Source organism: Mobula hypostoma, chromosome 4 (genome assembly GCF_963921235.1).
Source record: "Mobula hypostoma chromosome 4, sMobHyp1.1, whole genome shotgun sequence".
Taxonomy (NCBI): domain Eukaryota; kingdom Metazoa; phylum Chordata; class Chondrichthyes; order Myliobatiformes; family Myliobatidae; genus Mobula; species Mobula hypostoma.
The window spans coordinates 190,050,065-190,074,713 of NC_086100.1; the positions used below are offsets into that span (position 1 = coordinate 190,050,065).

At 45.3% G+C, this 24,649-nt stretch overlaps 1 protein-coding gene across 3 annotated transcripts in view; it reads right to left on the minus strand.

Moving 5' to 3' along the window:
* Positions 1-24,649, minus strand: part of LOC134345843 (putative pre-mRNA-splicing factor ATP-dependent RNA helicase DHX32) — a 128,443-nt gene that overhangs the window by 25,048 nt on the left and 78,746 nt on the right. For all 3 annotated transcript variants that reach the window (XM_063047143.1, XM_063047142.1, XM_063047141.1), the window contains 3 exons: positions 19,240-19,395; positions 14,006-14,197; positions 2,825-2,950 (listed from right to left, as the gene is read on the minus strand). In XM_063047143.1, coding sequence (XP_062903213.1) covers positions 2,825-2,950; positions 14,006-14,197; positions 19,240-19,395 — 474 coding nt within the window. The remainder of the gene's footprint in view (positions 1-2,824; positions 2,951-14,005; positions 14,198-19,239; positions 19,396-24,649) is intronic.

A 24,649-nucleotide genomic window follows, 5' to 3' on the forward strand; every position in this document is an offset into this window, starting at 1 on the left:
CATCTCTTGCTTTCCCTCTTTCTACATCTCCCTTTCCACATACCTCTCTCTCATCTCTCCCCCTCCCTCTCTCCGTACATCTCCCACCACACATCTCTCCCTCCACTTGTCTTTCTCTCTGCCTCGCCCCACATTCCTCTCTCCACATTCACCCCTACATTCCTCTCTCTACACTTCCCTCCTCCCTCCACCTTCCCCTCTCTCTACATTCCTCTTTCCCTCTCCACTTTCCTCTCTCCACATTCCCCCTCTCTTTCTCCCTTCTAATCTTGCGCACCCTCTCTTTTTCCTAATCTCCCTCTCTCTCCATATTCTACCCCCATCCCTCTCTCCCTCCTAATCTTGGACACTTTCTCTTAATCTTCCTCTCTCCAAACCTCCACACTCACCCCTCTCCCCCCTCCACATTCTCCTCCTCTCCACGTTCCCCTCCCACACCCCCTCCCTCCCTCTCCCCGCGCCTCTCTCTGTCTCACAGTCTCTCTCCCACCTCTCTTTCTCTCTCTCTCCCACCTCTGTGCCTCTCCCCACCCCACTCTGTCTGTCTCTCTCTCCCTGCTTCTCTCTCTCTCCCCCCGCCTCTCTCTCTCTCTGTCTCTCCCCCCACCTCTCTCTACCTCTGTCTGCCTCTCCCCGCCTCACTCTCTTTCTGGCTCGCCGCCTCTCTCTCTGTCTCTCCCTTGCCTCTCCCCATATCTTTATCTTCCCGTTTCTCTCTCTTCCCTGTCTATCTCTCTGTCCCCCACCCTGACTTTCTCTCTCCCCCCCCACCCACTACTCTCTCCCCCTTTCCCCACCTGCCCCCTCTCTCCCCCCTCCCCCCACCCTCTCCCTCCGTCTGCCCCTCCCACTCCCTCCGTCTGCCCCACCCCTCCCTCTCCCTCCGTCCGCCCCTCCCTCTTTGACTCCCTCTATCTCCCTCCTGCTCCCTCTCCCTCCGTCCGCCTCCCTCCCACTCCCCCTCTCCCTCCACCTCCCTCCCACTCCCCCTCTCCTTCCGTCCGCCTCCCTCCCACTCCCCCTCTCCCCCGCTGCCTCTCCCTCTCTCTCTCTCCCCCTCTACCCCACTGCCTCTCTCCCCCTCTCCCCACCGCCACTCTCCCCACTGCCTCTCTCCCTCTCTCCCCGCCGCCTCTCTCCCTCTCTCCCCTGCCGCCTCTCTGCCCCCCTCTCCCCGCCGCCTGTCTCCCCCTCTCCCCGCCGCCTGTCTCCCCCCTCCCCCGCCGCGTGTCTCCCCCTCTCCGTCTCTCCCTCTCCCCGTCTCTTTCCCTCCTGCCGTCTCTCTCCCTCTCCCCTGCCGCCTCTCTCCCCCTCCCCCGCTGCCTCTCTCCCTCTCTCTCCCCACGCCGTCTCTTCCCCCTCTCTCTCCACCACCGCCTCTCTCCCCTCCCCCCTCTCACCCCACCGCCTCTCTCCCCTCCCCCTCTCACCCCACCGCCTCTCTCCCCCTCTCCCTCGCCATCTCTCCCTCTCCGCCGTCTCTCCCCTGCCGTCTCTCCCTCTCCCCCTCTCTCCACCGCCGCCTCTCTCCCTCTCTCCATTCCTTTTTCCGTACCTCTCTCTAGCTCTAATTCTTTATATCTATCTCTGCATATATTCTATCTATTGATATCTATCAATGTAGAAAAACAAACAATATATGTTCTTTTTTTCCTCCAAAGTTGGAGATTTCCAATTGAGTGCCCTGAGAGTTGCAATACTGGATTGTGCTGCTTTTGCACTGAATTGTGGTATAGTGCACACTATTGTCTCTGCAGATTAACAGTGACTAGCTTGATAACTTTGATGCACAAGACTAAGAAGCACTAAGGATTAAAACACATCCTATGCTGGGCAATTGGCAGGAACAATGCTGATAAACTTGACAACATGGTAAAATTGGGAATCGGAGAGTGAAGCCAGAGGGGAAGAAGCAATGCAGTGTGTAGGAATAATGTGAATAGAGGTGGGTAAGGTCAAGAGGGAGACAGAGGGGGCAGAGTCATTCAAATTTACACATTCCAATGGAAAATGCACTTACGAAATACAAGCTTGGTTCTTCCCTTCACAGATATCAGCTGATCAACTACACTTCCCTTCAGATATAGGATCTACAGTTTATTTATAACTTATTCATTTACGAGATGTGGGCATTCCCAACTAAGCCAGTATTTATTGCCCATCCCTAGTTGCCCTTGATAAGGTGATGATGAGCTGCCTTCTTGAGGTGTAGGTACACCTACAGTGCTATCTGCAAGTTTGTATTCAATCAATGTGCCTTCTCCGATGTATGGTTACTGGTATATAAAACCATAACGCAGATAATGAAATACTCCTCACCTGCAAATCAGGGAAGTGTTCCCTTTCGCTCAAGCACAAATGGGCAACTGTCCAGAATCACCATGGACGAAAATATGCACAGTGATAGTAACTTAAATATAAAGACAGTGTACAAGCTTTGAAAGTGAAAAGAAATAGCCAGATAAAATTAGACAATGTAACATCAGCCATAATTTATTTTATGAGAGGTGGAAAGTGGGAAAACACTAGCTATCTGATAAATTTACGATTGCTTAATTACAGCACTGCCATGGGCAGTCCCAAGCACGGTTGCAGAAGGAGGGGTATTGGGCTTGGGGCTAGCAACCACATCCCGTAAAAACGCAGAGCTACAGAAACGCCAAAAGCTGCAAAGGTCTCATCCCTGGGAGGGGAACAAGCTTCAAAGGCTACACCTGGGACAAATTGAAAGACCGGCCCAGGACAGAAACTGCGGCGAGTTTTGTTGGTGGACTATGCTTCAATAGAGGTGACGGCTTAGAAAAGAAAGTTGATTCAGACTCACGCTGTTTGAAGGCATTATAGACATTGATGAGCGTAAAGTGATCACCCTCCGGATGCAGCAGAACTCTTCTGCGAATTGCTGCAGACTCCTCCAAATGCTTCGGTGGTACAACAAAACATGGTGATGCTAAAGAGAAATAATTCAGGCCATAAGCATCTTTGAGATATTTGCACTTACTTTCACAATCTCATAGCATCATAAGTGCTCAGATAGAAAGATAGACATAGACATACTTTATTGATCCCAAGGGAAATTGGGTCAATCTATCTTCACAGATAATACAGTGTATTCCAGTTAATTGGGGCACCAAGACCAGTACATTTTGGCCCAATTAAGCGGTTCCCCAATTAGCCAAAGTTTTCTACAAAAACATGGATGCTTGACCTCACAATCTGACTCAATGTGACCTTCCACCTTACTGTCGGACTGCATTGCACTCTCCATAACTTTCACCCTTTATTCTGCATTCTATCATTGTTTTCAGTTTTACGAAACTGAATACATACAAAACAAAAATTTTCACTGTACTTGGTACGCCACAATAATAAAGTGAAAGGGGGACTCCATCATTAAGGACCCCATCACCCATATCATGCCTTGTTCTCATTGCTACCATCAGGGAGGAGGGACATGAGTCTGAAGGCACACACTCCCAACAATTCAGGACAGGTTTCTGACATCCGATTTCTGAATGGACATTGACTACATGATCACCACCTCAGAGCAAGGGGTTGAGATGGGGTAGAGTTTGTTAGGTGTGTTCAGGAAGGTTTCTTGACACAATATGTAGATAAGCCTACAAGAAGAGAGGCTGTACTTGATCTGGTATTGGGAAATGAACATGGTCAGGTGTCAGGTCTCGCAGTGGAAGAGCATTTTGGAGACGGTGATCACAATTCAATCTCCTTTACCATAGCATTGGAGAGGGATAGGAGCAGACAAGTTAGGAAAGCATTTAATTGGAGTAAGGGGAAATATGAAGCTATCAGACAGAAACTTGGAAGCACAAATTGAGAACAGATTTTCTCAGGGAAATGTACAGCAGAAATGTGGCAAATTTTCAGGGGATATTTGAGTGACATTCTGCATAGGTACGTTCCAATGAGATGGAAAGAATGGTAGGGTACAGGAACCATGGTGTACAAAGGCTACAGAAAATCTAGGTCTAGAAGAAAAGCTGACAAAGGGTTTAAAAAACTAGGTAATGATAGAGATCTAAAAAATTATAAGGCTAGCAGGAAGGAGTTTAAGAATGGAATTAGGAGAGCCAGAAGGGGCCATGAGGAGGGTTTGGCGAGCAGGATTAAGGAAAAACCCAAGGCATTATACAAGTTTGTGAAGAGCAAGAGGATAAGATGTGAGAGAATAGGAGAATAGGAGAATAGTGACAGTGATAAAGTGTGTATCCAACCAGAGGAGATAGTGGAGGTACTTTTTGCTTCAGTATTCACTACTGAAAAAGACCTCAGCAATTGTAGGGATGACTTACAGCGGACCGAAAAGCTTGAGCATATAAACATTAAGAGGATATGCTGGAGCTTTTGGAAAGCATGAAGTTGGATAAGTCACCGGGACCAGACAAGATATACCCAAGGCTACTGTGGGAGGTGAGGGAGGAGATTGCTGAGCCTCTGGCAATAACCTTTGCATCATCAATGGGGACAGGAGAGGTTCCAAAGGATTGGATGGTTGCGGATGTTATTCCCTTATTCAAGAAAAGGAGTAGAGATAGCCCAGGAAATTACAGACCATTGAGTCTTACTTCAGTGGTTGGTAAGTTCATGGAGAAGATCCTGAAAGGCAAGATTATGAACATTTGCAGAGGCATAATATGATTAGGAATTGTCAGGATGGCTTTGTCAAAGGCAGGTAATGTCTTACAAGCCTGACTGAATTATTTGAGGATGTAACTAAACACATTGATGAAGGTAGAGTGGTAGATGTAGTGTATATGGATTTCAGCAAGGCATTTGATAAGATACCCCATGCAAGGCTTATTGAGAAAGTAATGAGGCATGGGATCCAAGAGGATCTTGCTTTGTGGATCTAGAATTGGTTTGCCTACAGAAGGCAAAGAGTGGTTGTAGACGGGTTATATTCTGCATGAAGGTTGGTGGCCAGTGGTGTGCCTCAGGGATCTGTTCCGGGACTCCTTCTCTTCGTGATTTTTATGATTTTTATAAATGACCTGGATGAGGAAGTGGAGGGTTGGGTTAGTAAGTTTGCTGATGACACAAATGTTGGGTGTGTTGTGGATAGTGTGGAGGGCTGTCAGAGGTTACAGTGGGACAGTGATAGGATGCAAAACTGTGCTGAGAAGTGGCAGATGGAGTTCAATCCAGGTAACTGTGAAGTGGTTCATTTTGGTAGGTCAAATAAGATGGTAGAATATAGTATTAATGGTAAGACTCTTGGCAGTGTGGAGGATCAGAGGGATCTTGGGGTCTGAGACTATAGGACACTCAAAGCTGCTGCGCATGTTGACTGTGTGGTTAAGAAGGCATGTAGTATATTGGCCTTCATTAACTGTGGGATTGAGTTCAAGAGCCGAGAGGTAATGTTGCAGCTATATAGGAGCCTGGTCAGACCCCACTTGGAGTACAGTGCTCGGTTCTGGTCACCTCACTACAGGAAGGATGTGTAAACTATAGAAAGGGTGCAGAGGAGATTTACAAGGATGTTGCCCGGATTGGAGAGCGTGCCTTCTGAGAACAGGTTTGAGTAAACTCAGCCTTTTTTCCTTGCAGCGGCGGAGGATGAGAGGTGACCTGAGAGAGGTGTATAAGATGATGAGAGGCATTGATCATGTAGATAGTCAGAGGCTTTTTCCCAGGGCTGAAATGGCTAACACGAGAGGGCACAGTTTTAAGGTGCTTGGAAGTAGGTACAGAGGAGATGTCAGGGCTAAGTTTTTTTTAATGCAGAGGGTGGTGAGTGCGTGGAATGGGCTGCCAGCGACGGTGGCGGAGGCGGATTCAATAGGGTCTTATAAGAGACTCCTGGATAGGAGTATGGATAGGTACATGGAGCTTAGAAAAATAGAGCGTAATTTCTAAAGTAAGTACATGTTCGGCACAGCATTGTGGGCAGAAGGGTCTGTACTGTGCTGTAGGTTTTCTATGCTCTATGAGTATCCAACCCATACTTGGTGTAGATGTTCACAATTCCTGCAACTTGGTGGTGCCGTTCAGTGTATGTTGTCCCTGCCTGCATCTTGAAATCTACTGGAATGTTTCAGCAGATCCCTTGCACAGTCTGCATCTTGGGTCTTGTCTGGTGTGACAGACCCCTGCTTCTATTGCTCTTGTGCTCAGCACCTGTACTTGTGTAGCCATGAGCAGGGCCTCTGTGCTGTCCCTCAGCCCTGCTATTGGTAGGACTTTCTTTTATCAGCCACCTCTGACATCTGGCAAAGGTACATCCCGTGTAGTGTCTTGTCCTGCCATGGCCTCTGGTCCTCTGGCTCTGCTTCACCCACTTCCATAACCCCTGTTGCTATCTGAGGTATTCTCCCAGCAGGTTGTCCTTAGGGGCCATCTTCCTGATATACTCATGGATGTTTTGCATTTCTTCCAGAACTGTGGCCTTGACACTTCCAGATTCCTGTCTTCCTTTATTCCGGTGGGTGTACAGTCACTCGAATTGGACTTTGGATAGAACCCTCCAAGTATTTGCTAGCACACTATTGCAGATAGGTAATGATGACTGGTAGGGCGAATGTGTTGATGGCTCTGATGCTGTTCTTCTCACTCAGCTGGCTTTTTAGGACCTATCTCACTCTTTGAAGGTATTTGGATGTTGCAGCCTTCCTTGTGTCCATAACCCTGCAGGATCCCCAGATATTTGTAGCTGTCCTGTACATGTATGTGGCCTTCAGGTAACCCAACTCATTCAGTCTTGTTGAGTTTGCCTTTTTTCACTATCATCCAGCTGCACTAGTCCAATCTAACTTTGAGAGGGGGGGAGGGGGAGGGGGAGAGAGAGAAAGGGAGAAGACAGAGGGAGTGGGGGGGGCAAGGAGAAACAGAGAGTGGGGCGGGGAGGGGAGAGAGAGGGGGAGGGGAGGGAGGGAGGAGAGAGAGAGGGGGGAGGGAGGATTGAGAGGGGGAGGGGAGGGAGGAGAGAGAGGGGGAGGGGAGGGAGGAGAGAGAGGGGGAGGGGAGGGAGGAGAGAGAGGGGGAGGGGAGGGAGGAGAGAGAGGGGGAGGGGAGGGGAGAGAGGGAGGGGAGAGAGAGAGGGGGAGGGGAGGGAAGAGAGACATGGAGAGTTGGAAACTGTGTAACAGGTGGATGACAGCAAGGTGGTTTTGATTGGAATGATCTACTCTTACTCAGCGACATGGGTTCAATTCCTGCTGCTGCCTGTAAGGAGTTTGTATATTCTCACCTGTGATTGTGTCTGTTTCCTCCGGGTGCTCCAGTGTTCTCCCACAGTCCAAAGACGTAGTTTAGTACGTTAATTGGACTTTGTAAGCTGTTCTATTACTAGGCAAGGGTTAATTGCCTAATAGGGATATGAATTGACAATAAACTGCACTGGTCTAAGAACACTGAGGCTGTCTACAAGAAAGGTCAGAGCCGTCTCTATTTCCTGAGGAGACTGAGGTCCTTTAACATCTGCCGGACGATGCTGAGGATGTTCTACAAGTCTGTGGTGGCCAGTGCGATCATGTTTGCTGTTGTGTGCTGGGGCAGCAGGTTGAGGGTAGCAGACACCAACAGAACTAACAAATTCATTCGTAAGGCCAGTGATGTTGTGGGGATGGAACTGGACTCTCTGACGGTGGTGTCTGAAAAGAGGATGCTGTCTAAGTTGCATGCCATCTTGGACAATGTCTCTCATCCACTACATAATGTACTGGGTGGGCACAGGAGTACATTCAGCCAGAGACTCATTCCACCGAGATGCAACACAGAGCGTCATAGGAATTCATTCCTGCCTGTGGCCATCAAACTTTACAACTCCTCCCTTGGAGGGTCAGACACCCTGAGCCAATAGGCTGGTCCTGGACTTATTTCATAATTTACTGGCATAATTTACATATTACTATTTAACTATATTATTATTTTCTATTACTATTCTATTACTAGTTATTATTTCCATGACTATTACTATTTACTAATAGTAATATTACTATTAACTAATAGTAATATTACTATTACTATTTCTATTACTATTTATTATTTATGGTGCAACTGTAACGAAAACCAATTTCCCCCGGGATCAATAAAGTATGACTATGACTATGACTATTCAGGGGATCGCTGAGCAGTGCAGATTGAAGGGCCAGAGGGCTTACTCCACACTGTATCTTAATGAAAAGGTACCTGACAAATTCTCTAGCCTGGCATTTTAAATGAAGAAAAAACAATTCTTTTATTCTTGAATTGTGTCTGTATTTTTATAGCTCAGGATCCTATATGCCTTTCTAATCACTTCATCAATATACCCAGTATCTTAAATGAATCATGCCCAGAAACACTTATGATATCTTGTTCTTGTAATCCTTATGAGGAGGCCTTAAACATCCTGGGTAGAAGACATTTTGTGCCTCAAAGCAGGTGACCTCATTGAATATTAGTACAAGGATATGTAACACCCTGGGAAAGGTTTCACTGCTAAAGTAATGGTCTTTCTGTAGAAGCAGTGTTTGGGTTATGATTAGAGATAACGGCTGCTTTGGAAGTGTGTTTTTTGTGTTGTGAGCCTGACACGGGTGTGATCTGGGTCTTTTGGTTCAGTGGGAGATAAAGGAGAAGGCGCCGGAGAGAAGAGGTCGCAGGACTCACCCGGAGCGGGGCCATGATTCGACAAAGCTCAGGGAGATCGAAGGAGGATTGGTGAGGGGGAAACCGTGAGCTCCAACTTGTGCACATTAGACTGTTTCATTAAAATGGGCCCTTTTCTTTACTAACCCTTTAGACAAATTAAGAATTATAAAGCTAAATCGTTTAATTGTATGCTGTGAACTGCCTGTTATTTCGTAGTCCTTCTTTGTAACAGGGTAGTGAATTACGCAGCATCCACACAAGCAAGGGGTTTTGGGGGGGGGGGGGCTTGCGCTTCAATCTCCCACATTTGGCGGGGCCAGAAATAGTCTTCCTTAGACCTACACAGCTGACAGAATCAGAGTATCTCATCTATTTCCCGACATTTATTCCATTGCATTGGTAATTCAAGAGCTTTTCTACTTGCTTTGTAAACGATGCCAGAGCACTTTTACCTCTTGTTACCCATCTTCCATACTGTGAATGAACCCCTGCTTCAGTCAATGGATGGACTCCTAATCCTACCTCAGCAATGGAACACTACAGACCACTTCTTGCACTCCCATCCACTTGACAATGACTGAAGAATCTAGAGCCCAGGGAAAAAGGCCCTATGTCAATAAAAATAAATAACATGGGGCCCACATTATTTACACATAAGGCTTGATACTGAGGTTGGGGAAGAACTTATTGGTCACCTGGAATCTTCGAGCTAGTTTTATTCTAATATTGTACAAACTCCCTGCTACTCTCAGCAGAGGTTTCTCACATTGGCTTTGCATCCTGTGGAAAGGAGAAACACTGAGGAGGAAAGGTTTAATAAGAAATTCAGTGTTTTTTTCCCAGGCCACATTGGTGATCAAACATGAAACTCAGGCCATGCTGTTTCTTCAATCCATGTGCACATTTTACAAACATGAACGCAGTTAACCTTTTGAATTTTCTTCCCAATTTAGACTACGTTTTGGTTCCCTTCTAAACACTGCACTGAACTCAAAATAGCAAGGCAAGGTTCCGCATGGGAGGTTAGTCCTTAAGTTGTTCCTGGCCTCGGTCCAAATTTACAATGTTTATTCAAAGTTCAAAATTCTTCATTAATTTTATTATCAAACTAAATATATGTCACCAAATACTACCCTGAAATCAATTTTCTTGCGGACATTCACCACAGAACAAAGAAATACAATAGAGTCAATGAAAAACTACACAAACACTGACAAATTGTGCAAATACAAAAAGAAACGAGTAATGACAGTTAATAAATAAAATCGAGAACATTAGTTGTACAGTCCTTGAAGGTGAGTTCAACGGTTGTGTACAATGATCAGTTCAGTATTGTGGTGAGTGAAGATTTCACGCTGGTTCGGAAGCCTGATGGTTGAGAGGTAAAATCTTTTCCTGAACCTGTATAACTCTTCTTGTTCATCACCACATGCTACCAACAATGTAAGGCTATAGACAAACCCTGCTCCTCGGTGTCTAGGAAAACCCCACAACCAGCCAACTACGTTATGTGGAGGCTGCATAAATGCTCAATTCACAGATCAGACAGAACACCATAAGCAGTTAAATATGTACACTTTATAAATCTTACTGCGAACATCGGTTAACAAAGAATACACTCCAAAAAATAAAACAAAGAAAGGCGCCAAAGTTTGAATAGAGTTTTAAAAGTCAGCGCACTTAAGGTTTCGTTGGAGCTCAATATCCCACAGAACATCGACCCTCCGTCCTCGGCCTCCGACAACCCGCATGGGCCCACTCCTCGGGTAGTCGACCAGAGCGCCTCCGAATGCGACCTTCCTCCGCCCGAAAAACCCGTCAAACCACACGGTCCCCAGCCATATGAGACAGAATATCACCCACAAGAAGAATAACATGGACACTCATTGGTTCGTTCTCTCCCTTATCAATAATATAACCCAAATAAGCAGGGAGAGAGAGAACTCCTAACATCGCAGTTATTATTACAGAAAAGCCATTTTATATAACATACAAAGAAGCCATTTTAGACACCTCAGCAGCCAGTGTAACCAAGACCCAGTTATACTTTATAACTTTATTGTCGCCAAACAATTGATACCAGAGTGTACAATCATCACAGCGGTATTTGATTCTGCTTTTCGTGCTCCCTGGAGTACAAATCGATAAGTAATTATTAAAAATTTAAATTATAAATCATAAATAGAAAATAGAAAAGGGAAAGTAAGGTAGTGCAAAAAGACCAAGAGGCAGGTCCGGATATTTGGAGGGTACGGCCCAGATCCGGGTCAGGATCCATTCAGCAGTCTTATCACAGTTGGAAAGAAGCTGTTCCCAAATCTGGCCGTACGAGTCTTCAAGCTCCTGAGCCTTCTCCCGGAGGGAAGAGGGACGAAAAGTGTGTTGGCTGGGTGGGTTGTGTCCTTGATTATCCGGGCAGCACTGCTCCGACAGCGTGCGGTGTAAAGTGAGTCCAAGGATGGAAGATTGGTTTGTGTGATGTGCTGGGCTGTGTTCACGATCTTCTGCAGCTTCTTCCAGTCTTGGACAGGACAACTTCCATACTAGGTTGTGATGCACCCCAGAAGAATGCCTTCTACAGTGCAAAAATTAGTGAGGGTTTTAGGGGACAGGCCAAATTTCCTTAGCTTCCTCAGGAAGTAAAGGCGCTGGTGGGCCTTCTTGGCAGTGGACTCTGCTTGGTTGGACCAAGTCAGGTCATTTGTGATATTGACCCCGAGGAACTTAAAGCTTTTGACCTGTTCCACTTGCGCATCACCGATGTAAATGGGGTCATGTGGTCCGCTATTCCTTCTGAAGTCAACAACCAATTCCTTCGTCTTGCTGACATTGAGGGATAGGTTATCGTCTTCGCACCATGCCACCAGGTTCTTAATTTCCCCTCTGTACTCAAACTCATCATTACCCGAGATACCGCCTACAATTATGGTGTCATCAGCAAACTTATATATTGAGTTCAATGGAAATTTGGCTACACAATCATGGGTGTACAGTGAGTACAGCAGGGGGCTGAGCACAGCCTTGTGGGGCACCAGTACTCAGAGTGATTATAGAGGAGAGCTTGTCCCCTATTCTACAGCCTGGGTCCTGTCTGTGAGGAAGTTGAAGATCCAGCTGCAGATCTGGGTGCTTAAGGCCCAGGTTCCGGAACTTAGGAATCAGTTTATTTGGAATGATGGTATTAAAGGCAGAGCTGTAGTCAATAAAAAGGAGCCTTACATATGCATCTTTATTCTCCAGGTGTTCTAAGGAGGAATGTAGGGCCAGAGAGATGGCATTTGCCGTTGACCTGTTGCTCCGGTAGGTGAATTGCAAAGCATCGAGCTTGACCAGTAGGCTGTGGTTGACATGTGCCATAACCAATCGCTCAAAGCACTTCATAGCAATTGATGTCAGAGCCACAGGTCGATAGTCATTCAGACATGCCACCTTGCTCTTCTTCGGCAGCGGAATTATCGTTGCTTTCTTAAAACACGAGAGGATCTTAGACTGAAGCAAGGAGCAGTTGAAAATGTCAGCAAACACTCCAGCTAGCTCGCTTGCACGAGCCTGGAGAACCCGTCCCAGGACGCCATCTGGGTCCATCGCCTTCCTTGGATTTATCTTCAGGAAGGTCCTTCTAACATCCTCCTCGGTGACGACGAATCTCGATGCCACCAGGTCCAGTTGATCCAGAGGGAGTGGAACGCTCCTCTTCTGTTCGAATGTTGCGTAGAATACTTTAAGTTTGTCAGGAAGAGAAGCGCCACAGTTATTGATATTCCCAGCCTTTTCTTTGCGCCCAGTGATCTCATTTAGACCCTGCCATAGTCTACCGGCATCCATCTGGTTAGCCTGGGCTTCCAACTTGGCTCGATATTGCAACCCACATCAAAGTTGCTGGTGAACGCAGCAGGCCAGGCAGCATCTCTAGGAAGAGGTACAGTCAACGTTTCGGGCTGAGACCCTTCGTCAGGACTAACTGAAGGAAGAGCTAGTAAGAGATTTGAAAGTGGGAGGGGGAGGGGGAGATCCAAAATGATAGGAGGAGACAGGAGGGAAAGGATGGAGCCAAGAGCTGGACAGGTGATTGGCAAAGGGAATGTGAGAGGATCATGGGACAGGAGACCCAGGGAGAAGGAAAAGGGGGAGAGGGGAACCCAGAGGATGGGCAAGGGGTATAGTCAGAGGGACAGAGGGAGAAAAAGGAGAGAGAGAGAAAGAATGTGTGTATAAAAATAAATAATGGATGGGGTACAAGGGGGAGGTGGAGCATTAGCGGAAGTTAGAGAAGTCAATGTTCATGCCATCAGGTTGGAGGCTATCCAGACGGAATATAAAGTGTTGTTCCTCCAACCTGAGTGTGGCTTCATCTTTACAATAGAGGCGGCCGTGGATAGACATATCAGAATGGGAATGGGATGTGGAATTAAAATGTGTGGCCACTGGGAGATCCTGCTTTCTCTGGCGGACAGAGCGCAGGTGTTCAGCAAAACAATCTCCCAGTCTGTGTCGGGTCTCGCCAACATATAGAAGGCCACATCGGGAGCACCGGACGCAGTATATCACCCCAGCCAACTCACAGGTGAAGTGTCGCCTCACCTGGAAGGACTGTCTGGGGCCCTGAATGGTGGTAAGGGAGGAAGTCGGCTTAGTCGGAGTTTGTATATTCTCCCTGTGACTGCCTGGGTTTCCTCTGGGTGCCTCACTTTCCTCCCACTGTGCAGAAGTGCTAGTTATTCTATTTATTATTTATGGTGCAACTGTAATGAAAAACAATTTCCCCCAGGATCAATAAAGTATGACTATGACTCTGACTATGTTAGTAGATTAATTGGTCAATATAAATAGGCTGATGTTAAATAGGTGGATTGCTGGGCGGCGTGGCTCATTCTCCCAGAAGAGCCTGTTCCACGCTGCATCTCTAAATAAAGTATTTGAAGGAACTCTGAAATGAAAATAAAATGTTGTTTCTGGCACTCTTCACCTCAAGAACACAATATAATTTTTCGGTGGTGGATGGTTGTATGAGCAGCTGGTGCATATCACGAGCCCTGGTTATGCAGGTAGACAATCTCTGGAGAGTATCAATAATGGCTGAGTCACCTGTCTTGTAAAGACACTGCTCAGAAAAAGGCAACGGCAAACTACTTCTGTGGAAAAACTTGCCAAGAACATACATGGTCATAGACCCATGATCACCTACGTCATACGACATGGCACATCATGATGATGATCCTTTTTACCGCCTTTTTTTTTATATAAAAGAGCCACAATATAAATGAGTACACTGCCCGTCATGATAACAGCATACCCCAATTCTTTTCAATTTACCTCCAGGTCTGCTCTGACCGAAAAATATGAGGCAAAGTTGGAGAAAGGCAGAACAATAAGTAATATTTTCTTTACTTTATAAATAAATAATTCTCACCTATTACCATTGCAGCTATTGTTAGCATCTCGTTCACACAGTCAAATTCACAAGATGCAAGAAGCGCTTTGGCAAGCTGGGGATCCAGGGGAAATTCTGACATAATGATTCCAACTTCTGACAAGTTCCCATCATCATCCAGAGCAGCTAAATAGTCCAGGTCCTCCAGTGCCTGCATTAGCGCCTCTGGAGCTGAGGAAAGAAAGACAGTTCAAAGTCAATTATCATCAAAGTATGTATATGCACAATTTTCAACAAGATTCGGTTTCTTGGGGCATACTCAGTAAATCTAAGAACCATAATAGAATCAATGAAAGACTGCACCCCACAGGACAGACACACAATGTGCAAAAGGCTGCAAACTGCAAATGCAAAATGAAAGAACAATATCAATAAGTAAATAAGTAAACAATAAATATCAAGAACATGAGATGAAGAGTCCTTGAAAATGAATCCATAGGTTGTGGGAAACGTTCAGTGATGGGGCAAGTGAAGTTGAGTGAAGTAATCCCCTCTGGTTCAAGAGATTGATGGCTGTGGGATAATAACTGTTCCTGAGACCTGGTAGTGGGAGTCCTGAGGCTCCTGTACCTTCTTCCTGATGGCAGCAGTGAGAGAGCATTGATGGCATGGATGGTGGGATTATCTAGATGAATGCTGCTTTCCTCTGATGGCACTCCATGTAGATGTGCTCAGTGGGGGGGAGGGCTTAATCTGTGATAGATTGGGCCATATCCACTACTTTTTAGAGCGCTTTCCATTCAAGAGCATTGGTGTATCTATTCCAGGCTGTCATGTAACCAGTCAATATACTCTTCACCACACATCCATAAGTGTTTGTCAGAGTATTAAACGTCATGCCAAATCTTCACAAACTTCTAAGGAATTAGAGTCATTGCTGTGCTTTCTTTGTAACTGCACTTATGTGCCTCTAAAATGATAATACTGAGGAATTTAAAGCTGCTGACCGCCTTCCACCTCTGATCCCCCAAAGAGGATTGGTTCACTGCCTTGGCAATTGTGGGGATGACTTACAGCAGACTGAAACGTTTGAACATACAAACATTATGAAAGAGGATGTGCTGGAGCTTTTGAAAAGTATTAAGTTAGATAAATCGCCAGGACCAGGCTATTGTGGGAAGTGTGGGAAGAGGTTGCTGAAGAAATGAAGTAGAGATAACGCAAGAAATTATAGACCAGTGAGTCTCACTTCAGTCTTACTTCGGCAAGTTATTGCAGAAGATCCTGAGAGGCTGGATTTATGAACACTTGGAGAGACACAATCTGATTAAGGGATAGTCAGTATGGCTTTGTCAAGGGCAGATCGTGCCATACAAGCCTGACTGAATTCTTTGAGGATGTAACAAAACACATCGATGAAGGCAGAGCAGTGGATGTAGTGAATATGGATTTCAGTAAGGCATTTGTTAAGGTTCCCCATGCAAGGCTCATTCAGAAGGTAAGAGGCATGGGATCCAAGGAGACCTTGCTGGGTGGATCCAAAATTGGCTTGCTCACAGAAAGCAAAGAGTGGTTGTAGATGGTTTCTATTCTGCGTGGAGGTTGGTGACCAGTGGTGTTCTGCAGGGATCTGTTCTGGGACCCCACCTCCTTGTGACTTTTATAAATGACCTGGATGAAAAAGTAGAAGGGTGGTAAATTTGCTAATGACACAAAAGTTGGGATGTTGTGGGTAGTCTGGAGGTTGGAGGTTACAGCGGGACATCGATGGGATGCAGAAATGGGCCAAGAAATGGCAGATGGAGTTTGACCCAGATAAGTGTTAAGTGGTTAATTCTGGTAGGTCAATTTTGAAGACAGAATATAATATTACTGGTAAGAGTCTTGGTAGCGTGGAGGATCAGCTAAATCTTGCGGTCCACGTACACAGGACACACAAAGCTGCTGCGCAGGTTGACAGTGTTATTAAGAAGGCGCATGATGTGACGGCCTTCACTCAACAGGATTGAGTTCAAGAGCTGTGAAGTCATGTTAAAGTAATACAAGACATCGGTTATATCCCACTTGGCGTACTGTGTTCAGTTCTGGTCAGCTCACTACAGGAAGGATATGGATATTATAGAGAGAGTGGGAGAGGAGACTTGTATTGATATTGTCTAGATTGGAGAGCATGCTTTATGAGAAATAGGTTGAGTGAACTTGGCCATTTCCCCTTGGAGTGACGGAGGATGAGAGATGACCTGAAAGAGGTGTACAAGATGATGAGAGGCAATGATGGTGTGGATAGCCAGAGGCTTTTTCCCAGGGCTGAAATGGTGAACACAAGGGGCCATAGTTTTAAGGAGCTTGGAAGTAGGTAAAAGGGGGATATCAGAAATAAGTTTTTCCACACAGAGTGATGGGTGCATGGAATGCGCTGCCAGCGACGGTGCTGGTGCAGATGGATACAATGGGGTCTTTTCACTTGAAGATGGTGGCTCGTGTGTATCGCGAGGCTCAGTGTCTTTTAATAGACTCTTAGATAGGTACATGGAGCTTAGAAAAATAGCGGGCTGTAGTAGGGAAATTCTAGGCAGTTTCTAGGGTAGGTTACATGGTCAGCACAACATTGTGGGCTGAAGGGCTTGTAATGTGCTGTAGATTTCTATGTTCCATGTTTATAGACCTCTGGTTTCCTCCTCCTGAAGTCAATAATCAGTTCCCTGGTCTTGCTAACATTGAATGAAAGGTTGCTGTTTTTGTGGCCATTCAATCAGATTTTGTCAGAATCAGAATCAAGTTTATCATCACTGCATGTGCCTTGACACTTGTTAATTTAGCAGCAGTTCAATGCTATACATAACATAGAAAATGAGAAAAATAATAATAAATCAATTACAGTATACATATATCAAATAGATTAAGAATCGTGCAAAAAACAGAAATAATATATATTAAAAAAGTGAGGTAGTGTCCAAGGGTTCAATATCCATCTAGGAATTGGATGGCAGAGGGGAAGAAGTTGTTTCTGAATCACTGAGTGTGTGCCTTCAGGCTTCTGTACCTGCTACCTGATGGTAACAGTGAGAAAAGGGCATGCCCTGGGTGCTGGAGGTCCTTAATAATGGATGCTGCCTTTCTGAGACACCGCTCCTTGAAGATGTCCTGGGTAGTACCCAAGATGGAGCTGACTAGATTTACAACCCTCTGCAGCTTCTCTCGGTCCTGTGCAGTAGCCCCTCCACACCAGACAGTGATGCAGCCTGTCAGAATGCTCTCCAGGTACAGCTATAGAAATTCTTGAGTGTATTTGTTGACATGGCAAATCTCTTCAAACCTCTAATAGAGCCGCTGTCTTGCCTTCTTTACAGCTACATCAATATGTTGGGACCAAGTTAGGTCCTCAGAGATCTTGACAACCAGGAATGTGAAACTGCTCACTCTCTCCACTTCTAATCCCTCTAAGAGGTCACTACCTTTGATTCGGCCACTGAATCAGCAAACTTAAGTATGGCATTGTAGCTGTGCATAGCCACACAGTCATAAGTGTAAAGCGTGTGGAGCAGGGGTCTAAGCACCCAGCCTTGTGGTGCAGCTGTGCTGGTGGAGATTGTTCTCAATCTGAACAGAATGTGGTCTGTAAATGAGGGAATTGAGGATCCAACTGAACAAGGAGGTATTGAGGCCAAGGTCTTGAAATTTAATGATTAATTATGAGGGGATCATAGTATTACATCCTGATGTGTGCATCTTTGCTGTCCAGATGTTCCAGGGTTGAGTGAAGAGCCAATTAGATGGCATCTGCTGTGCATCTGTTGTGCCAGTTGGCAAACTGGAGAGGATCCAAGTCGCGACAAGAAATTACACATGGGTGCTTTTTGCAATACTACAGCTGCATGGTGGGAATCACTTCCAGAAGGGGATCAAACAACCCAACTCTGGTGGCTATACAACTGTATAGAACTGGGTGTCGGGGTGGAGATACATCCCTACCAAAGGAGGTGCAACTTCCCTCTGCTCACCTGCAAGTTGCCCTCGGGTGTAGTACCAGCTTAGCACCCCCCCCCCCACCACCAATCAGGGTCACATGAAGCCATGGGAGCAGTACAAGCAGCCAGTGCATATCACAACTCCTGGTTATGCGACCACTGACGCCAGGCAGACAATCTCTGAGGAGTATTGATAATGGCTGGGGTCACCCGTCTTGTAAAGACACTGTCCAGAAGAAGGCAATGGCAAACTACTCTGTAGAAAAATTTGCCAAGGACAATCATGGGCAAAGACCATGATTGCCCACATCATACAACATAGCACACAATGAATGAATGAATACAACTGTACCTGCAGAAGAAAACCATACAGATTAGCCCTCTCCCAGATTGAATACACAGTGCAGCCATTCTGCTCTAATGGCTATACCCTCTGATAGATGACACTTCCACCCTGATTAAAAAAAAAACTCAGACCATCTACCCAGTCTATGTCTTCTATCAGGTCTTCCCCCAGCTTCTGACACAATGGGAAACAACCCAAGTTTGTCCAACCTCACCTTATATCTCATACTGTCTAATCTAGGCAACATCCTGGTGAACTTCTTTCCAAAGCCTCCACACCTTTTCTGTAACGTGACAACCAGAAAATGCTCACAATACAACTTTTGCTACAGGAGACCGATCAACATGAAGATAACCAGTTGGACCACAAGACTAAGGAGCAGAAGGAGTTCATCTGGTCCATCAAATCTGCTCTGCCATTCCATCGTGGCTGATTAATTATCTCTCTCAACCCCATTCTCCTACTTTCTCCCTGTAACCTTTGACACCCTGAATAATCAAGAACCCATCAACCTCTGCCTTAAATATACCCAATGACTTGGCCTGCACAGCCGTCTGTGGCAAAGAATTCCACAGATTCACCACCCTAAAGAAAATTTTCCTCATCTTTGTTTTAAACGGATGTCCCTAAATTCTAAGGCAGTGCCCTCTGGTCCTAGACTTTGTCACTGTAGGATACTTCCTCTCCACATCCACTCTATACAGACCTTTCAATATTCAATAGGTTTCAATGAGACCCCCATCATTCTTCTAAACTCCAGTGAGTACAGGCCCAGAGTCATCAAACACTCCTCATATGTTATGCCTTCATTCCTGGGATCATTCTCTTGAACCTCAGTTAATCACATTTATTTGCCTGTTTCCAGAACCTATTTTAAAGCTGCGATAGGAGTCTACCTACACCAAGTGTAGGTGCTTATGAATCCCAACCTGCACATAAAGCTGCCATGCTTCCCTTACCTGGTCTGTCCAGGAAGTCACACTGCCCCATGTCCGCAATATCCAGCCTCTTCAGCAAAAGTACCAGATGACTTAGGTTTGTTTCAGAGACTCGAGGTGGTGGAACCTCCACCATTTCATTGTGCAATGTTTCTGAGTACAAGCGGAAGCACTTCCCTGGGAAAGGAAAGTCCATAATATTAAAAGTTAAAAAAAACCCTGAGGATGTTGGAATTCTGAAATAAAAACAGAATGCTGGAAATTGTCCCAATTAAACAATGTCATAAAGCCCAGGTTCTTTCTCCTTTTGGCGCAAAATACCCAGCAACAAACACATGAATGGGCAGCCACGGATGTGTAGCACGCAATGCTTTATAGTGCCAGCGATTACTGATTGGGGCTTATCGATAATTCCACTGCTGTACGTTCTCCATGTGACTGTGTGAGTTTCCCTTCAGTGCTCCGGTTTCCTCCCATATTCCAAAGATACAAATTTAGGGTCAGGGTTAGTTAGTTGTGGGCATGCTATATTGGCGCTGGAAGCCTAGCGACACTTGCGGGCTGCCCCCAGCACAATCCTCACACTGTATTGGTTGTTGATGTAAATATGGCATTTTACCGTATGTTTCAATACACATGTGACAAACAAAGGTGATCTTTAAAATCCTTTTACGGCAATTCAAAAAGATTTGCAGCACCAGATGAACAGAAAGCAGGTCACCTATTTGGGAAGATTCCTTTGGTTGAAATACATAATCGAAATATATAGGAAAATGTGTCATTTACATTAATAAACAACACATCAAAGGATGTGCTGGGAACAGTCAATGTTTGGCGGAATATTGGCTTGTCGTCTTTTGCACATTGGTTGCTGTCTGTCCTGTTAGATGTGATGTTTCATTGATTCTATTATGTTTCTTGTATATATTATGAATGCCTGCAAGAAAATGAATCTCAGGGTTGCATATGGTGACATATATGTACTTTGACAATAAATTTACATTGAACTTTGATAAAGGAACTGAACAACAACATCAAAACCAAGCCCCTTTCTGCTTAACAAGAGCCATGGTATTACAAAAAAGGTACGACCATGTATAGAAGATTGGCTGATTGGCAGGAGGCAAAGAGTTGGATTAAAGAGGGCCTTTTCTGGTTCGCTGCCAGTGACTAGTGGTGTGACACAGGGGTCAGTGTTGGGACTACTTCTTTTCATTTAAATGTCAATGATTTGGATGAGGGAACTAATAGCTTTGTAGCCAAGGCTGAGGATGATTTGAAGATAGGTGGAAGGGCAGATGATGTTGAGGAAGCAAGGTGTCTGCAGAAGGACTTAGACAGAATACAGTGTAGGGAAGTATATGGTCATGCACTTTGGCAGAAGAAATAAAGGTGTGGACTATTTTCTAAATGGGGTGAAAATTCAAAATTCAGAGGTGCAATAGGACTTGAGAGTCCTTATGCAGGATTCCCTAAAGGTTAACTTGCAGGTTAGGGAAGGCAAATGCAATGCTAGCATTGATTTCAAAAGTACTAAAATACAAAAGCAAGAATGGAATGCTGAAGCTTACTGTATAAGACCTTGGATAGAATGAACTTGGAGTATCGTGAGCTGTTTTGGGCTACTTCTCTAAGAAAAGATTTGCTGGCATTGGAGAGGGTCCAGAGGAGGTTCATGAGAAAGATTACAGTTATGAAAGGGTTAACATAAGAAGACTGTTTGATGGCTCTGGACCTGTACTCGCTGGAGTTTAGAAGAATGAGGGAAAATCGCATTGAAACCTATCGGAAATTGAAAGGCCTAGATAGAGTGGATGTGGAAAGGATGCTTCCTGCATTGGGGGAGTCCAGAACCAGAGGGTACACCCTCAGAATTGAAAGACATCATTTTCTTTAGTCACAGGGCGGTGAATCTATGGAAATTCTTGCCACAAACAACTGTGGAGGCTATTAGGTATATTTAAAGGTGGAGGTTGATATTTTATTGATTTATCAGGGCATCAAACATTATGGGGAGAAGACAAAAGAATGGGATTCAGAGGGATAAGAAATCAGCCATGAGACTTAATAGGCCCACTGGCTTAATTCTACTCCTCCATCTTATGGTCCTTCCTCTCTCTCACCAAAGAATGATGAAGAGGAGGCAAAACCCCTCATCGGATTTGAAGGTGTTCTTGTGTGTGTAATTGATGATCTGTAATAGGCAAGGAAGTGGTACCCAGGATTCGACTCAGTTGTGTCCACTCATGCCTTCCAATCAACACAAGGTACAATGAGACAGATCCCCTCCTTGTTGTCAATGATGTTATCACCCTGCAGTGCAGTGGCCAAACTGTAGCATACAAAATACTGTTGGAACTCAGGAGGTCAAAGAACATCTAGGAGTGATGGAGGGTGTTGGCCCACAACATTGCCTGTTCATTTCCTTCCATAGATGCTGCCTGATTTGCCAAGTTCCTCCAGACTTTCTTTGTGTGTATTGCTCCAGATTAGCATTTGCAATCTCGTGTCTCCAGTTACCAAACTGTCCATGGCCCAAATAGTGTTTTGCACAGTTCAAGCACGACCTCTCTTGTTATCATATTCTATGCCAGGGTCAAGATGTTTGTCACATATACATCAAAACATACAGTGAAATGTGTCATTAGTGTTAACTAATGGGGCAGCTCGCAAGTGTTGCCAACAAAGCACGCCCACTGTGCTCAGCAGAACAACACAAAACACAACAATCAACAAACAAGACCTGTTCCTCCCTCCCACCCATGCACATACACTGCCCTTTAACCCTTGGACAAGCCTCAGACCGGCCTTCAACCTCCCCAGCTGAACAGAGATTCTCAGACGGTTCTGGCCAACAGGCCTCGACTTCCAGACTTCTGATTCATCCTCTGGCCTCAGTCCTCGGCAATGATCCCAGGACACGCTGATCACCAAAGCAGGCCTGAAACTCCAGACTCACTGATGGGAAAATTCAAACACTAGGCATTGAACACTGGTCTCACCAATTCGCAAATCCAGGGGTTCATCAGACCGCTTTCCTCCCGCCTGCATGGAACTCTGACTCCAGAACCATATTGACAGCTTCATCACCCACTCATAGGTAGCTTCTCAACACTTTGTATAACTGTTCTAACTGTTCAGTATTTGTATTCCAAAACCCCCGTTCCTTTACACTTCTCAATTTCCTACCATTTACTACACGTCCCCTTGGCTTTTTATTTATTATTATTGAGCCACGCTGCCCAGCAATCTCCTGATTTAACCCTAGCCTAATTACGGGACAATTTACACTGAGCAATTAACCTACCAACTGGTACACCTTTGGACTGTGAGAGGAAACCGGAGGACCCAAAGGAAACCCTCACGGTCATGGAGAGAACGTACAAACTCCTTACTGGCAGCGACGGAAATTGAACGCAGGTGGCCTGTACCGTAAAGTGCTGTGCTAACCACTACTCCACTGTGACTTGTCTGTAGTCCCCAAATGAACTGCCTCACACTTCTTTATTTTATTTTTTATTTCAAAATACAGCACAGTGACGTGCCTTTCTGGCCCAGTTAACCTGTACGTCTTTGGAATGGGGGAGGAAACCGGAGCACATGGAGGAAATCCTTGGGAAGAATGTACAAACTTCTTACAGAGAGCAGCAGGAACTGAACCTGGATCACTGGCACTGTAATAATGTTATGCTAACACTACTATGCTATCGTGCTGGCCCTTCTCAGAGCTGAATTTATTTGTTGCTTCTTTTTGTCCCCCAAAACGTGGAGGACAATTTTTTGACTACTTTGACCATTATTACTATCTAAGCCCAGGACTCCGATCGGGACAAATCTCTATTGTACATTTCTCAAAACCTTCTTGCATTCTCACTTCAATTGTGGGTACTTTGGAAGCTGATGTGATGTGTATTGAAATTCTGATGGCATTTCCACTTTGGCACTCCCCGACTTCAAAGGAACCTCTTTTGGAAAGAAAAGAATAAGCCTCAACAGGATGTGGGTCACGCCATCAAGGTTGCATTTGAAGTACACCCGAACTGCGCTGACTGTGTGGTTTGGTCAGAGAGCGTAAAGAACCACTTTTACAGTGAGTGACTGCGGTTACAGACAAGGGAGAATGAATGTGAGTTGTGAATCTCCAGCTAGGAACCTGGCCGACTTCATCACCCTAGACACAGTTTCAGAGCAGACAGAAAAATTTACTCAATCCAGTTTATAACACTGAACTGTGAAAATCCAGTAGTTTATTAACATAATCCCATGTCAGTCCAACTTCCTTTGCCTTTCTTCCCTTTTCTAATTCCAATTGAGTATCTATCGTGATTCAATGCCTTCAAAAGAGCCACTTCCCTCACTATTTATTTCTTTATTTAGAGACACAGCACAGAACAGGCTCTTCCAACCCAGCAACCCACCTATTTAACACTAACCTAATCGCAGGATAATTTAAAATGACCAATTAACCTAACCAACCGGTATGTCTTGGGAATGTGGGAGGAAACCGGAGCACCTGGAGGAAACCCACACAGTCATGGGGAGAATCGGCAAATTCCTTACAGATGGCACCAGAATTGGACCCTGGAACATCCTGAGCTGTAACAACTGCTACAGCACCATGGTGCCTAATGAACAAATGGCTCATTTAAACAGTACTGTGCAAAAGAGCTAGGGTGCCTAAGGGTTTTGCACAGCACTGCATTTGTCAACATGGAGCAGAAAGAGTTTGTAAATCTGGCAGGAGCAAAGGATGTTGGGAATGGGGAGGGTAGATCGCCACGGGACGGCTTTGGGACAAGTGGCAGAGAAGCAGTGCTGGGGCGAGGGGTGGTGTGGGTGCAGACACATCCAGCCCAAAGATACCAAGAAAGGTCATTCTATTTCGATTGATCGTTATAGAATGTCTCTCTGGTGCTTTCCATTCCCTCCGTTCTCCCTGTCCCCTTCACACTCTGTCCACAATACAGACCCATATCAGAGTCAAGTTTATCATCACTCACGTGTCATGACATTTTTTTGCAGCAGCAGTACAATACAATATACAAAATTACTACAGTACTGCGCAAAAGTCTTTAGGACCCTAGATCTTTTGCACAGTACTGTATATGAGGTTATGAACAAAGTAATTTCCAATCCAGTGCACCGAGGTCAGTATTGACATTAAGAATGGACAGGGTATTAAAATGACTGAATTAATGAACCACAGGCAAATTTTACTACAGGTTAGATTGCTGACGAAATTCTCTTTACATTCCAGATATGACTGGCCTCAGAGCTAAAAATCATAAACCCAAGAGATTCTGTAGCTGCTGGAAATCCAAAGCAACACCCAAGAAACAGTGGAGGAACTGAGCAAATTGGGCAGCATCTATGGAGAAGGAATAAATAGTCAACAATTCAGGCCAAGACCCTTCGTCAAGAATGGAAAGGA